General features: G+C 36.6%; 1 protein-coding gene across 4 annotated transcripts in view; it reads left to right on the top strand.

The window, feature by feature from the left end:
- Window positions 1-2,765: 2,765 nt before the first annotated feature.
- Window positions 2,766-15,821, top strand: part of LOC136849301 (protein FAM76A-like) — a 54,729-nt gene continuing 41,673 nt past the window's right edge. Inside the window, exons 1-4 of one of the 4 annotated variants that reach the window (XM_067122639.1) lie at window positions 2,771-3,027; window positions 7,892-8,077; window positions 8,205-8,348; window positions 12,364-12,428. In XM_067122639.1, the coding sequence (XP_066978740.1) occupies window positions 2,947-3,027; window positions 7,892-8,077; window positions 8,205-8,348; window positions 12,364-12,428 (476 nt within the window). In that variant the 5' untranslated portion in view covers window positions 2,771-2,946. Of the gene's footprint in view, window positions 3,028-7,891; window positions 8,078-8,204; window positions 8,349-12,363; window positions 12,429-15,821 lie in introns of all 4 variants that reach the window. The other 3 variants (XM_067122637.1, XM_067122641.1, XM_067122640.1) reach the window with 3 other exon arrangements.

Raw genomic sequence — 15,821 nt, 5'->3', positions numbered from 1 at the left:
TCAATCCCTTATCTCACCCACAGGATATAAAGTCATTAACTTCAAAACAATAAATATGAAATAACAGAATATCCCTGTTTGTCCGGCAGTACAACAAAGACAAACCATGCAGATGATTCAGCTGAGATATCAGGGTAAAGCTAATACATCATTAAGGGTGAGAGGTCATATTTTTAAGGGCGAGGTTGACAGATCGCTGTCATGTTGCATTCTTGATTGCGTCGAAACTTCTCAATCTGGGACATGTGTCATTACGACCACATGTCATGACTCTGGCTGCCATACAGTCAGATAAACAGAGAGAGAGAGAGAGAGAGAGAGAGAGAGAGAGAGAGAGAGAGAGAGAGAGAGAGAGAGGAAAAATATTTTCTGTCTCTTGGACCAGACAGTTACTGCTTCAGGTCAAAACTTAGTCATGTGCAAGTGAAATCGTTATTGGAACTTTTTGTTAAAAAAAAAAAAGTGGATAAGATAGATTAAACAAAGATGTTTACTGTATAAGGAAAAAGAAGTTATCTTCCATGCTATCAAAGGTATATTTTCTATGGATACTGACGAATACAGGAGGGGAAATGAATATAACTTTATTTGAACAAAAGGATTTAAGAATACCAAGAGACTTGGGATAAACTAGAGTATACTGCCATGTAGTGGTGATTTTTTAGAGAATATTATGCATATTCTCAATGACACAGTCTATTTTGAAGAACGTCAAAAGCACCCATTCAAAAGACACTTTTCTGGTGCCCATAGGAGCCCAGCTGACACTATCACGTCCTATTCTCTTCGGGGTGGTACTAAGGAGAGACCCGAGCCATCTACTTTACCTCTCCCATTTATCGTGTCATCTACGTAAGGAATCTTCGTAATTTCTTATATGGTATCATTTCTCTCTATTCTTTCATCTGGCTCACAATTTTCTTCCCAATTCATCAAAATCTTGTTGAGAATACACTAGACGATTTAAAATATCGTTTTCGTATACAAGGTTAGTCTACTTATTTCCCCATCTTTACAGCACGTCAATTGTTTGTTTTGCCTTTATTAGTCTTTCGTTAAATTCCAACTCAGGAGAACATACTGGATACCTTTATACCCAAATATTTTGAAAAATTAAACCTCATTAATCCATTCTACATCAGCGTTGCAGTTCGTTAGTTTGCTCCACTTTCGAATTAACTGTACAACTTGCTTTTTTTTTTTCAAACAAAAAAACAGAGTGCAGAACGAAAAGGTTTTCCTGAGCTCAGTTTTTTGGTTGATTTGTTATCGGCGGCCGTTTCGCGTTCGCGCGCGTTCGTGTGTGTGTGAGTGTGTACGTGTGTTGTGGTTAACAAAGGCAATTAGCATTGTCATTTTGAACTTTGCGTCAGTTTCTGATTCGTTTGAGTGTCACTGGCTTTAACTTTTAACTTCTTTCAAGTGATTTATTTCATAAATAGTACTATATTTATTTTGAATGCAGTCGCCCCTTTATGTTTTAGTTAGCAAAGCTAATTTTGAATTTAATATAAGTTGGTGTGTTCCATTAATCTGGCCATGTTTCCACCTATCAGTCATTTTATGTTGTAATTTCATTAATAACAAAATACTTTATGGAGAAGGTGATGTAAGTTAATCCATATAAATCTGTGAATACTCATAAATTTACACACACACACACACGAGAGAGAGAGAGAGAGAGAGAGAGAGAGAGAGAGAGAGAGAGAGAGAGAGAGAGAGAGAGAGAGAGAGAGAGAGAGAGAGAGTTTTCTTTCGTCGCCTGTCATCGGCTGCAACCGATAGATGACCTGAGTCCTATGCCAATGGTGGCCACGCAGAAATTAGAAGTGTCGGATTGTTTTATTCACGATGACGATGAAGTTGGTGATTAAAAGTATCTGCTTGGGTTAAAAGATGCCTTCCCGTTTCAAAATATGCAATGTGTCGTTGTTGTGTGAGTCTTTTATTGATTTTTGACCCAGCACAACATTACATATATATAGTTCACTTAGTCTTCACAATAAAAAAAATGTTTCATTGTACGGTAATTTTAATAATGTACAGAGAAAAAACAGGGCACATACGGCATTTACTCTGCATAAGAAGCTTAATTTTAATTATTGTCTACTGTATATTTGTTATTGCGTAACCAAATGAACGTAATTACGCTTGTATTATGTAATATCTGACGTTGAATATATGGGAGCTCCAATACGATGCAGCGTTGCAAATTTAGGCAGTTACAACAAAAAATAATATTCCTTCATAAAAATCTGACAGTTTAGAACCTTTTGAATAATTTTTGTTCTAATTAATAATCCAGCATCTGTCGTCCATTATAAATTATTGTGGAGAACACACCAATGTTTTTAAGTCAAAATGTATTCCTAAGTTAAAGCGTGTAAGTGGAGTGTTATTAGGTATGAAAGCAACATCTGGCAATGATCGAATAATGCAAAGAATTTCCTTCGATATATGTCACTCATTTTCGAGAATATTTCGTAACAGATCGAAAATCTTCATGAAAAGTAATTTAAGTAGGGTATCCTTACTTAAAAATCATATTGTCAAAAGAAAAAATGAATTTCTCATGTGCGTTTTGCGTAACCGTTTTCTAAGGTTAATACACTTCCCTTCTTATGCTCTCTCCATGTTGACGTTGCGGCTAAAAAATGCTAACTACTTATTTAATAAATAATTATTCTAATTCTCCGATCACCATAAATCGGAATTAAACTCGCTCATATATCACGAAAATGGCAAAGAAGTCTTATGGAAAAGGCACGACAAACAAATAAGCGAGACACGCCCTTATTTAAAATAAAGGAATTCGCGGATATTATGGCACCAGTGACGCCTTCATTTGTTGTGTACAGTGGAGGTTGAAGGAACATCGGTGCGTTAACGGAAAATATTTAATATCTTTTCCCCCCAGGGCTTTTTTAGGGGTTTTATTAGTGAAAAATGTCTGCATTGTTCGCTTGCTCAAGGTGTTTCAGCCGGCATCCCTTTGAGGAGCTCTCTCAAGGCCAACAACTGTGCAAAGTAAGTACCGTAGACTAGGCTTAGGCCTATGCTTAATGAACCCCCCCCCCTTAAACTAACTTCTAACCGACTGCAAATGTCATTTTAGATTGGACCACATTTCCTGGCATCCTTAAATATAAAATATATGTCTGGAGCAAGTTAGAAAGGTATTTTAGTTCATTTTAACAGCCAGGGTATCGTAGACTAGGCCTAGACCTATGCATAATAAACCCCCTGTAAACTAACTTTTAGATTGGCATAAATATAACTCTTTGCGTTTATATTAATTAAAACGTCTATCTGGAGCAAATTACGAAGCCATTTTAGCTTTAATAACCAATATACTGTAGCTTACACTAGTCAAAGTAGGTTACTGTTAGGTGGGCCTAAAGTTGTTAGTAGGCGGGGCGTTGTCCACCCTATACATTAATTTAATGCCGAAATATATACGCTAATTAAACAGTTTGAACCATATGTGTTTTCCAGAATGTTATTTTGTGTTATATTTGGGTTTGTCCATTGTTCTTGGTGTAAACTAGACCATTTTCTTTCATTTTTTCATTCCCCCTGCAACTTGCATAGGCCTACATAAACTCTAACAAATTAGGAAGTCCCATTTGACACCAGGGTTTTAGTCCGAGGGAAGATGCCAAAAATGGTTGATTTTACCAACAGGAATGGAGGGAGAAATGTAAAACTGAAGACAATTACCATGATCTGGCTCTCACCAGTCACAGACCAAAATGTTTACCTGACTGCCCTTTGTTTTTGTTTTTCTTTATTTTTGTCTTTTTTTTATATCTACTGTCTTTTTTTTTTGTTTTTACATTCATTTCCAAGGGGCTGGTACTGATGATGGCGCCCATTTTGCATGTAAACTTGTAAGTTCCCGAACCAGAGGGACACGGTAGTTTTCTCTAGTTTTACCTTCGCTTCTACCGATAGAAGTATTTTAATCAAAAGATGAGCAGATTAAACCGTAGCTTATGGCCTGTGGTTCATGTTTGGCCATCTTGATTAGTAACAGTTAGGCCTACAAAAAAATTATGAAGTGCAATAATGTGGCAGAGTTAATGACATGTATAAATCTTAATCTGGGTTTGACTTTGGTTATAAAAAAAAAAAAGACCGTGCAGGCTAATTAGTACATGTTTTTATGTGGGATTTTACATTTTTATCTAGTAAGTTTTTTGGTGAATTCTTATTTTTACCTGTATTTGATTTTCATATGTTTGTGTGTGCTTTCAACATTTCTGAGATTTGTATCAGAAACAAATTACTAGTAGTTGAGGTATTGAATCTCCTACCTTATACCCTACAATTATGGCGAACCAGAGTTGAAAACTAGGGTTACTGGGTGTGGGGAAAATAAAACTCATTCATCCAAAAACCTCTGTTTCACGCTGGTTCCCCATATTGAGGGGGAGGGTCCAATTTCTCAAAAACTACATATTTCTTACTGAGGTGAATGTGGAAAATGTTCAAAACACTAAAAAAATTTTCTTGTGAAATTTTGCAGTGCATCCAAAAACAAAGGAGCCATGACTAAGAACTGAAATCAGTTTGTTTAAGCAAGGTCAGAATTAAAAAATCCCACACATGGGCTTATATTTCCAGATGAAAATAACAAAAGACAATCCAAATATAGTAGCCATCCTTATCCACAATATTGTGATCAGGAGCCCACTTGCATGATTGTTGAATCTTAATCATAAAATTTAGAAAAGTTTCTGTAATTATATTCATAGGGAAATACCTCAGTGATAGTATATTTGTAATAGATATAAAAATGCTTTTTGTTTTAAGCATTTTCAGGAGACTAAGAACAAAGCAAAAAACTTGAATGTCGCGAATTGGTACTAGAGTAAATAAATACACACTTTTCTAATATATTCTACTTTTATTAATGTAATAATTGAGTAGACCTAGATACTGTAGATAGATTGGTAAATTATGATATACCAATTGTAACTGACTTTGTTTATCATGGCAATATATAATGCTTTAGAATTTGATATCGGAATCCACCTTGATTTCAAAGTTCCTTAAAGATAACTTTTAATAATACCCCATGCATGTAACCAATTACCAGTGTAGAGTACAGGCGTATAGGTAATGTTAGAGGTTTTATAAAATTCAGACAAATTTAACTTTCATTTCCAGCACAAATGCTCCCTGAAAGCACAATCACCCTTTCCTTTTTTACCCAACAATAATGGGGAACCTCAGTGGGAAACCTGATTTTTTTGGTGGGGGAACAGAAAGGATTGAAATACAGATACTTCCTATTCCAACCCTATAAGCTAGCCTAATCCAGGATTCCTCCACTGGACTCCTCAGCCCCACTCAGCAGGAAATGGAAATCACGTGCTTGAAACTTTTAATACTTGTATTACTCCTCGTCTTCACTGCTCGCCACCAGGGGAGTGTGAACTGATGCCTGTGAGGACGTGTAGACTCTGACAAAGGTTTATATAATTGGCTAGTCTGTTGAAGTTTTGAAACTTGATATGCTCTTGCTTACTGAGGAATAAATAACAACCTAATACTTGGCTGGTTAACTCACTCTTTAATCTTTCCCCAGAGACGTCTTGTTTGCTGAATATATGTTGGCTTTCACCACCTTCAGTGAAATTCTACAAATGTATAAACATTTCTTAATTTACTTATATATGTATTCCTACTCAGTAATATAACTCCCTTCTAAGTGTTTGGCATACTGTCAACTTCTTATGCCTTTTGCATAACTTGTGTGACAGATTTCATATCCATTATGTTTCTTCTCAAAACCACCACCCCTGCACACTACTGAACGATTCCATGTTTGGTTAGTAGCAGCATCCCTGGTTAAAGTAGGGAAGTTTCCTTCTGGTGGGAGAGAAGCCCTTGAGTTGTGCCTCCTCCTCCTCCTCATCTCAACCGTTCTTTGAAGAGTGACGACGATCAGTTAATGTTCTTGGGAACAGCTGACATTGGGTGAGTGGATGGTTGTTACTGATTCGTGATGCACTAGCCTGCTTCTGTGCAGCTGTCTACTCAGTCTTCTCATGACTGACCTTGACTCTTCCCATCTTATTTGTTACCTAAGGTGTGGAAGGAAGATTGTACACTAACTAGGACTCTTCGTTGTCCTGATTTCTATAACCAATCTGGTATGCCAGTGGATATGCTGTGCAGACTGTCACTAATATGTCTGCTCCCCTATAAAGACTTTGGCAAAAGAGAACTTGGCCCCTCCCCCATCAACCCATTCTTTGTTTACAGTTGGTTTTGAAGGGTTTTGGGGTTGGGTTGATCCTATATTCCTTACTTTTCCTGGAAGATAGGGTGGATGCAATGTACCCTTGTGCTATGACTGCTGAGATGTGGTCAGTATGCTTTCCCAAGGGAGTGATGGTATTCTTTACCCCTAGGATTGATTGCTTTCTTTTTTTTTTTTTTTTCTCCCCCCCATCCTGCCTTCCAAATCTTGACTTGGAACGTGGAAGGGTAGGGGTTTGCTCTAGGTGGAGATTAGAGAAGTGTTGAGAATGGGGTAGGGCGTAGTTATTCCTCCTTACACTCCTGTTATAGCCTATTTTTCATAATTATGCTGTCCTTTCAATCAAGTACCATATGTTATAGGGAAAGATGTTTGCATAGGCTGAATTAATATCTTCAAAGGTTAGCCAGTATCAGTTTGTAATCATTTTTAGAACAATAAACATTCACAAATGTGTGATTTTTATTCTTCCTGAAGAATGTTTTCAGTGGGGTATTGTTGATCTATGTTGACTTCCTCGAGCATTTTAGTATCTAAAAGGTTATGGAAAACCATTAACATTTTATCAGATAAAGCAAAAATTTTCAAATGTTTATCACCACATTGTGCATTTTGAACAGTATTCAGAATAAATTTTGTTGTCTGTTGCGGAAGGCTTTCCTTTCTCCCCATTGATTTATTGGAATGTGTATTGTATTTTATTAATTTTTTTCCAGTTGAAAATGTCAAGTATGTTGAATTCCAGATTTTAGCATTCCTAGTTGTAGTATTACAGATAATTTTGCATCAAGACTTGGTCTCTTAAAATTTTTGAGTTACCCATAATGGGAATCGATATTATGGACCTGGGAATTTATATACCTTCGTTTATGACTCAGAAATTATTTAAAAGTTTAAAGTTAAAAAAAGATTAAGTACAGGCAGTCCCCGGGGTTAACTGTGGGCTGGGTTAACGGTGATCCAGTTTTACGGGGCTTGTCTAGCGACAAAAATCGGCAACTTTTAGCGCCGAAGATTGCTGATAATTGGGTATTGGCACCGATACATACCTAACAGAGATGCCGATAACTGAAAATCGGAACTTTTCAGCACTGATAAGCCCCGAAATTTGCTGAAAAAGCGCGAAGATCGCCAATTTTCAGTTACCAGCGATTTTCGGTTATCATCACACCCTCAGAACGGAACCCTTGCCGATAACCGGGGACTACTTGTATTACTGTACTGTATAGAGGTAAATGAGATAACAGAAAAAAATCAATATTTTGTAGTAGTATTTTGGAATTTGGCAATTTTGAAGAAACCATAGTTAATCATTAAGTAGATTTACTATTAAAGAGGAAATTTGTTGGGATATATAAGTATATTTTTTGGGGGGGGATATTGGCAGGTTGTTGCTAGATTTGTTTTGTGATGTGTGTTAATATTCTGCTTCAGTTACATTTACACAACTGCTTAATTTTTAGTCAATTATCAAACACTTGACATTTGCTTGTAGTTCTTGGAAATTATAATAGTTTTTTCTTTGAAATATTTTTTATCTTAGTTAGGGAGAGCAATTTTAGCATTCAAATTCTGGAAATTGAAAATCTCATCATAATGCTTGTATACTACTTCCCACAGACAGATTCAAATGAGCCAAGCATGACAGAAGAAAGGAGGTGTGCAGAAGACAACTGTGAGGAATTATTGTTTGATAATCATGACCATTGCATTATACATGCAAAATGCACATCTAGTGGAATGTTTGGTCCTTGTGAACAGTGCCTGCCTTACCTTCAGGCTTGGACTGAGGAGAGAGACATGACAGTGAGTTGTACCCTGTAAGGTCAGGCAGAGGCCATCGCCTGTTGCCATGTGGATTAATAGCTGCCAATATAATCATTCATTGGATGTGACTGGGGGATTGTGCTAATCAGCGCTTCAATCCTTCCAGGCCCTGAAGAAGATTCAGAGGAGAATACTGGTGATGAAAAAGTTAAAGAATAGAAATCCTTCACTGCCAGACTGGGTGTCAGATGACATAAGGATAGCATATGAGGTTCCTAGAGTGCAGGAGGAGAAGAACACACGATGTAGAGTGAGTACTCATCCTTCTCATGAAATTGTTCTGTACAGTAGAACTGTAAGGAACCTCATTTTTTATTCCCTGATGGAAGTTGTACTTAGAAATTTATGCATATTGTATAAATTGAATTATAATACAGAAGCATGCTAATTTTGCATAATAAAAGATATGAAAAATTAAAGCATGCCTTCTTTTGAATATGCATTGGGATTTTGGTGGTGGTTTTGTTGTTGGAAAATGAACTTTTTTGACAAAGAACAAAACTCCAGTAGTTGAAAAATCTAGTACAGCAGAACTATGGCATTCATAGTAAACCTGGTGTTGGAGACTCAAGACTTTAGAAGTTAAAACTCACAAATTAACCCAGCTGAATATTTTGCATGGCAGTGCAATGGTACAGGAAAAAATTCTTGTTCTTGAATTTGTGATGCTGAATTTAACACTTGCTGTGCACAGGGAAGTAGTATTGCTAATGCAAACAGTTTTCCTCATCCAGAAAAGTCAGCAATTATTTCAAGATATTTTGCTCTCCTATGTGTTTCAAAGCCATTAGACTCCTCATATGTGATTACAGATTAACTTTAGAACTACAGTACAGCTAAGATATGGAAGTATATGGACCACCTTGCAGTTGGGAACTGTGCTTTCACATGAAGTTGAAAGATTTTAAGATTCTGGATGAACTGAATCCCCATGGAGGATACGTACTTGTTTATGGTGTCACGTGGCATACATTAGATGATACACTGTGCCAAAGGTTTTTGTCAGTCTCTTGTTTCCAGCTTCATTTCTCATTTTGCCTTTTTGTATCCATTACCCTTGGGTCTCTTCAGCTACCCAGTGTCTTCATCTTGCTCCAGTTTTCGTTTTTGTTTAGAAACAAATCCTTATTATGTCCCTTGTGTTTCTGTGGTTGTATTAAACTACTTTAAAATAGTAATAATAATAATAATAATAAAAAATTAAACAACTGAACTGATTTTAATTATATGGTATCTTTGGCTATTGTAGTTAGTAGAAGTGGGTTCTCAGCTGAAGAAGAAAAATTTATTAATACAGTATATATGTAATCACTTGGAATGCAGTATTATTTGTATAAGAATGGTCTAGATCATGATCTTTGTTACACATATGTAAAAGGTATCAAATAGTGATTATGTATGCATGCGATAATGTTTCAGGCTAGTCTGATTAAGTAATGTTGTGATGGTAAAAAACAAAAACAAAAAAAACATGGGGGGTTAAGTCTGAGAAAGCCCCGAGAGGCCTACTGTTATAGTTGCCAGTGCTCACATGATTTTTTATGTCAGTATGTATAAATTATGTAATATTAACCTGGTTCTGATAGTAATTGTTATAGAGGGTTAGATCTCATTCCTGTTCAAATTACTATTACAGAGAGCAAGTCTCCCTGTACCAATTTTTTTTTTTTTAGTACTAAGCATAGTAAAGTCCTTGCTAATTGGAAGCCTTGGGAGACACAGATTCTGGATGAGTGAAAATTCTGAATAACTAATATTAGTGTTGTAGCCGAATGGAAGAACTGAAAGTATTCCTATTTGCACAATTTCTGTGGAATTTCAGTATACCTTATCATAGGCTAGGGTAAATTGTTTACAAAACCTAAGCCTCTAATAAAGTGTAATAATGTAGTTTACAAGTACTCAGCCTTTTGAAACAATAGGGAACATTACGTGTTCAAATGATGGGCATCAGTCCTGTAGCTCGGTTCATTATGATTTTGCATTTTTTTTTATAAGCTAACCGTAGCCTAATAGATTTGATGTCCTCATCAGTAAAGAAAATTAAATATAAAGCCAATTACAAACAGTGTATTACACAAATCAGTACAGTATATAGTTTTTTCAGTATCTGTATGTTAAAGTATTCACAATTTAGAAAAACCGAATTGGAGACCTTGGTAACCTTGAACAGCTGACATGCTTTGAGGACAGCCTAGCCTTTTATAAGTATGAAAAGGAAAATTTGATGCTGGATCTTCATCTCATGGCACAGAGAATTCCTCTCAAGGCAACACTTTTTCGTCAGCTGAAATATCTCACTTGGGAGCTCCAATGTGTGGGAAGGATCCAGATATGGTTTTTGTTTTTAAAAGTGTGTAATAATTTCATGCATATATTTCCAGATATGGAAGTATTTTTTGCCCCTTTTCCCTCACATACATGTTTCTGGCTCAGAAAGAGAATGATTGACCAAAATTTGCTCAATATTTTCTGCTTAATTTTGTAATGCTATTAGATTTGATGTGTTTTCCTATAGTCACCTTACAAATATTTTCTTTGTACCTAACCACAGCAGTTTTATATACAGTATATTGTGTTATACATATAAGTAATATATGAAATTTTTATGCAGTAAAGTTGAGTGATTTTTGTACATGCAGAGATGAGAGATATTTGTTATAATATATTGCTAACTTGAAAATTCATTTATTTATTTCAAATTTGAAGAAGTACAATGTTGATACCCATATAAATGAATATAATCAAATGGAACTACATAAATACTTTTCAACTTCCAATGTATCATTATTAGATGATACTGTATTCTCAGTTCAACAAAAAAAAAAAAAAATGTATGAAATGATGATAATTTTTAGGGCTCTCATTAGACTGGCACTCCCTCTAAGGCTGGAAGCTCTCTAATATTCAGTGGTAGAGGGAGAATTTTCTCACATGACTGCATTGAAGTTGAGCACAATCGAATCCTCACCAGACATATATCAAGGAAAGTGGGCTGTCTTCTAAGATTGGTGTTTGAAGCGTGTGTCTTTCTGATCTTAGCCACTCCAGATCACAAGCTTCCTTGTACACCTCTGCCAAGAAGTGATATTGCTCTGTCATAAACCAGATGTTCCAGTTGAAGGGCATGGACCTCACTTCTTCGATGAGCTTTGCATGCTCATGAGGTGCTTTGAGCAGTCCTGACCATTTTGTAAAGTCTGGCTCACAAGTCTTGATGTTAGCTTTGGCACTAGAAAAGAGTATAGGAGAACTGCATGGCCTCATATCAAGCCTGGCTAAGTTAAGTATATCTTAGTTTATCAAGCCTGGCATATGCAAGGGTGGGGTATGCTTAATGCTCTCACTCGCTCCTTTCCTGAGTTTATGATGAAAACTTTGGAGGTCTCAGTTCATGTCCATGGGTTTGGGAGTTTACCCATCCTATTCTTATGGGACTTAGTAGTTTGCGATAGACATGAAATGCTTTTGATCCTGGTAAATGCTTTGTGGGGCTGCTTTGATAGGAATGCTTTGCCTGGAGCCAACATTTTAGACCTGAGTATCATTGTGAGGCTGCCTTGAGGGTATACCAGTCATCTGTTGAGAGAGATGTATGCCCTGCACAAGAACCCTTGAAGTTTTGGAAGCACACAAAACCATTTGTTCAGGAGTAAGTTTTATGCGTCACAGGTACTGAGGGTTGGGGTGTAGCGCAGGCTGACCATCACGTCTTTATACTTTAGGCTCATCACCCGCAACTGCTTGGACTCCTCCTTAGGACATGTTGTGGCTGCTCTACACATTGGGTAGCTACCCGAGCTCCATGTGAAACATCTGTTTGGAAATGGGTAGGGCAGGAAAGATTTGAAAATTGATAAAAAAGGAGAATGGTATGTACGTAAATCAATGTTTTGGAGGACTGAAGTGTATGCGTAAATTTGGCTTACATCAACTGTTTCAGTCTTTATCAGTGCCCTGTGAGTCATCAAAGGCAGTGATTATAAATTCTTAGTGAAAAGGAAAGACCTTACATGAACAGGGTAGTATAGGAGACAGAGTTGATCATGTCTTTAAGAATCTTTCTAGTGATAAGGAATAAAGCTGTGAGATTTCAAGTGTTTCTTATGATCATTAAGTATAATTTCATAAATTATAGGCTGCCTTAGTTTTTATATCAGCCACCATTTGTGATTTTTTTTTTCTAGATTTTACTACATGCTATATAAAGATAATCGTCCCTTTTATCTCTTGTTTCTTACAATGTGTGTATTTTTCTTTTCCAGGAGTGCAGAGGTTCGTTTCCTATTGTAAAATGCACATACTGTCGAAGTGAATTTCAACAAGAAAGGTAGGCATTACTAACTTGGGAACGGAGAGTTAAGAGCACATTATAAGATATGTTGAATCTTGCTGTGGTGTTTATGAAAATATGTATGTGGGACATTTAATGTTTACTCTGTACAATTTCATGAATGAAAAAAATTTGGTTACATAACAGCATTTCTAAGTAAAACGACTTGAAGGGTAAGAATGAGTGTTAGGCATTACAGCCGTAGAAAATTGTATTAAAAAGTCAAGAAATGGATACCTTAAAAGTATTGGAGAGTTGAGTTTGTTGGGACCTTATTAGCACTCATATATACTAGTATGTTATCATACTCTTCTGTTCTGACAAAGACTAGGGAACATGTTGTAAACCACTTTCGTGTATTGTTATTTGTCCAATATTCAGTGTATGGCATTGTTTCATTACAAACCCACTACACTATGACCACCTGTTTGTGCAACTGCACAATCTCCAGACACTCAGAAGAAGAGTGTCCCATTCTGCTTGGCTGAGTATGCATATGGGATCCATAGTCCCCAGTGGCAGATTTTGTTATTACAGTATTGTGAGTTGGGTATTCCAAACCTGTCAGCAGTCTTTCTCCCTAAGTTTTGTGGTTGCCATGCCCATTTCCTTCATCAGCACCATTCTGCATACTGAACTCTTTTGTGGTGTTGCTTCATGGAAAATTCGCTGAACACTTCAAGTGTGGTTTTCTTCTTCAGTGGTCTCGGTAAGTTGGACATTTCTGTAAGTGTTAAATTGGTGTTGCTATTTTTTTTATCAGGTCATCAGTGTATCAAGACATTCTTTTTATAGTTGTATATTCTTTTAAGTGCTTTGAATACTACTTTTGGTGCTTGGGTATAAATGTATATTTAAGGTCAGTCTCTTAAATGTTAGGATTTGTTAAATTACATATATGTTTTCTTGAAGTTCCAGGATTAATTTTAACCAGCCTTTTTCTGGGTGTTAACTTAGTTTAGGTTTTTGCCCTAGATAAGCTTAGTCTAGCTTCAAGTCATAGCTTACTGGTATATAGTGTCCTTTGAGTGTTTTTGGTATTGCTCTCCCAGGATAATCACTGTTATCTTTTTACTTAGTTTTCAGAAATTTTATATCTACAATTGCTTTTGTGATCTTACAATGCTATAATTATCATTACTGTTAATATTATTAACAACCCTGGTATTTGGTGATGACGTTGTAGACTAAGTTACAGAAATGCTTCAGTTGGTGTAGTGGTGCCCAGGCAAATAGTGCCACAGTTTAATGGTGTGTATTGAGAAAGGCCCTCATTAGATGTGTAGTTCTCATAAGGGTGAGGTATGTTCCCATTAGCTGATGTGTTAGATACATAAAGGCGGGTCTCAGGCTCGGTGGTCATTTTACGTTAGTAGGGGTCATAGACATGTAAGATGTGGGGTGTGTCTTATGTGTCGTAGGTGTCTGAAGTTTCAGTACCCTTCCTGCTTCCACTTTATCCAGTGCTTCATCTGTGCCTTAACATGAGCTCTGCCCCTCCTAGCTCCTCTTTCAAGTCTTCCAAGATGGGTAAATTGTAGAGGTATTTGTTGCATGTAACAGACTGTTTAATCAAAATGACTTCACTCATGCCCCATTGGTAGGAAGTATCCAAATTTTTTTGCATGCCAAGTAAAAGTTAGGATCATGAACTGGAGGTCTTCTTTCACCTTTTTGGGGTTTATATATATATATATATATATGAGACCTAACATACATATCACATGACATTTACGTTATTGGATGTAGGCCATGTAGTAAGAGGTGGGATGATAGGTATTGAACCAGATTCATCTTCCTCATTCTCATAGTGCATACCTCATATTTTCTGGGTGTAACTCTATGAAGTTTTAGCTTTGCTCCATATTGACATAAAGGCTCTCTTGTTATTGTCACCAGCCCTAAGAGTATAACCCATGACTTTACTAACAAAGTCTTAGTCTTTACCCCTATAGCATCCCTTCAACCCCTAGCAGTACCTACTTTTTAGCCCTTATTTGACCTCTGTTCCTACTTTCTTTTCATCTTGATGTCCATTAACTGTTACTTTTGATTGGAACTTTGGGGTTTCTTCAAGTTTCACCTTTAGATCCTTGTACTGGACCTTATTTATTTTCTTGATCTTTTCATTTTACTGTCAGTCGACCCCTATTCCTTTTCAGTCTCTTAATCCCTGAATGGCTAAAATGGCTGAAAGTGCTCCAGTTCTTGGTTTCATAGCCTAGTTTTATTGAAGTATTCATTCATTCCTTCCATGACCTCTTGGTAGTCTGCAGGACATTGAATACTGTTTATCTTCAGTCCAAGAATAGACATTGATCCACAGACCCTAGTTCTAATTGATTCTATGGAAGCTTCAGGGTTATTTCAAAGTTCAGTGGAATGGGTTTTGACAAAACCAGTATAATACAAAATTTGATAAACAAACCCATAACTTCATGGGAGGTGCCCTACTCCATATCTGTTCTCGTTGCAACTGATCCAGACAATAGAAAGTATGACCAAGTCTGCCATCTTGTATCCCAGATGAATGCTCAGGTCAGGTGGAAAGGGAGACTATTCTTCTGTGTTCAGTGTCTGGAGATTGTGCAGATGCTCAAGTGGGCTATTGTGAAGTAAGGTTTGTGTATGAAAGAATTTTTTTGTTTTTTAAACTGCACGTGAAAGTAAGATATAGTAAAATATGGATAATGGGATGGCAATGAAACTATATAAAAATATTTGTTGAACTAAGAATATATATTTTAGAAATGTTAGAAGTTAGATGACAGGATGGAATGAGAAATAATAACCAACAAGGACAGTAACTGAAGTTCCATGTGCAGATGATAGAATGAAGAAGGGAGATGACAGTACTTAGGCATTTCCATCAAACCATCCCAAGGGGGAGAATGAAGAAGGGAGATGACAGTACTTAGGCATTTCCATCAAACCATCCCAAGGGGGAGAATACGCAGTACTGTACTAGATAATGTTAGTTGGGCTTTTGTGATTACCAGAAGAGTTGAAAGACCCAGACGTACTTGGATGAGAACTATGAGATGATAGCTGGCAGAATTTGACAGAGGCCCTATGTGTCTCAATGTGTTGCCAACAGTGTTGGTGGTGATGATAATTTTACTAGTTTTTAAGCGGCACATTTTAAATTACATCATCTCCATTTATACTCAGTTTTGAAGTAAGAGCTGCTGACATCAGTTTGATTACCAACTATGGACAAGAAAGTTATTTCCAAAAGAATGGGGGAAACAACACAGCCAGGCAAAGAACCTACCGGTACATGAAAATAGACACCAGTGTTTCCTAGTTGTATATGTAAATTGGCAGAAAGAACAGGGTACTGTATATTTAAAAAATAAACTGTAATAACCTCGATCCAATACAGATTAA

This window comes from Macrobrachium rosenbergii, chromosome 20 (assembly GCF_040412425.1).
Source record: "Macrobrachium rosenbergii isolate ZJJX-2024 chromosome 20, ASM4041242v1, whole genome shotgun sequence".
Classification (NCBI taxonomy): Eukaryota; Metazoa; Arthropoda; class Malacostraca; order Decapoda; family Palaemonidae; genus Macrobrachium; species Macrobrachium rosenbergii.
This window is presented reverse-complemented; position numbering and strand designations above follow the sequence as displayed.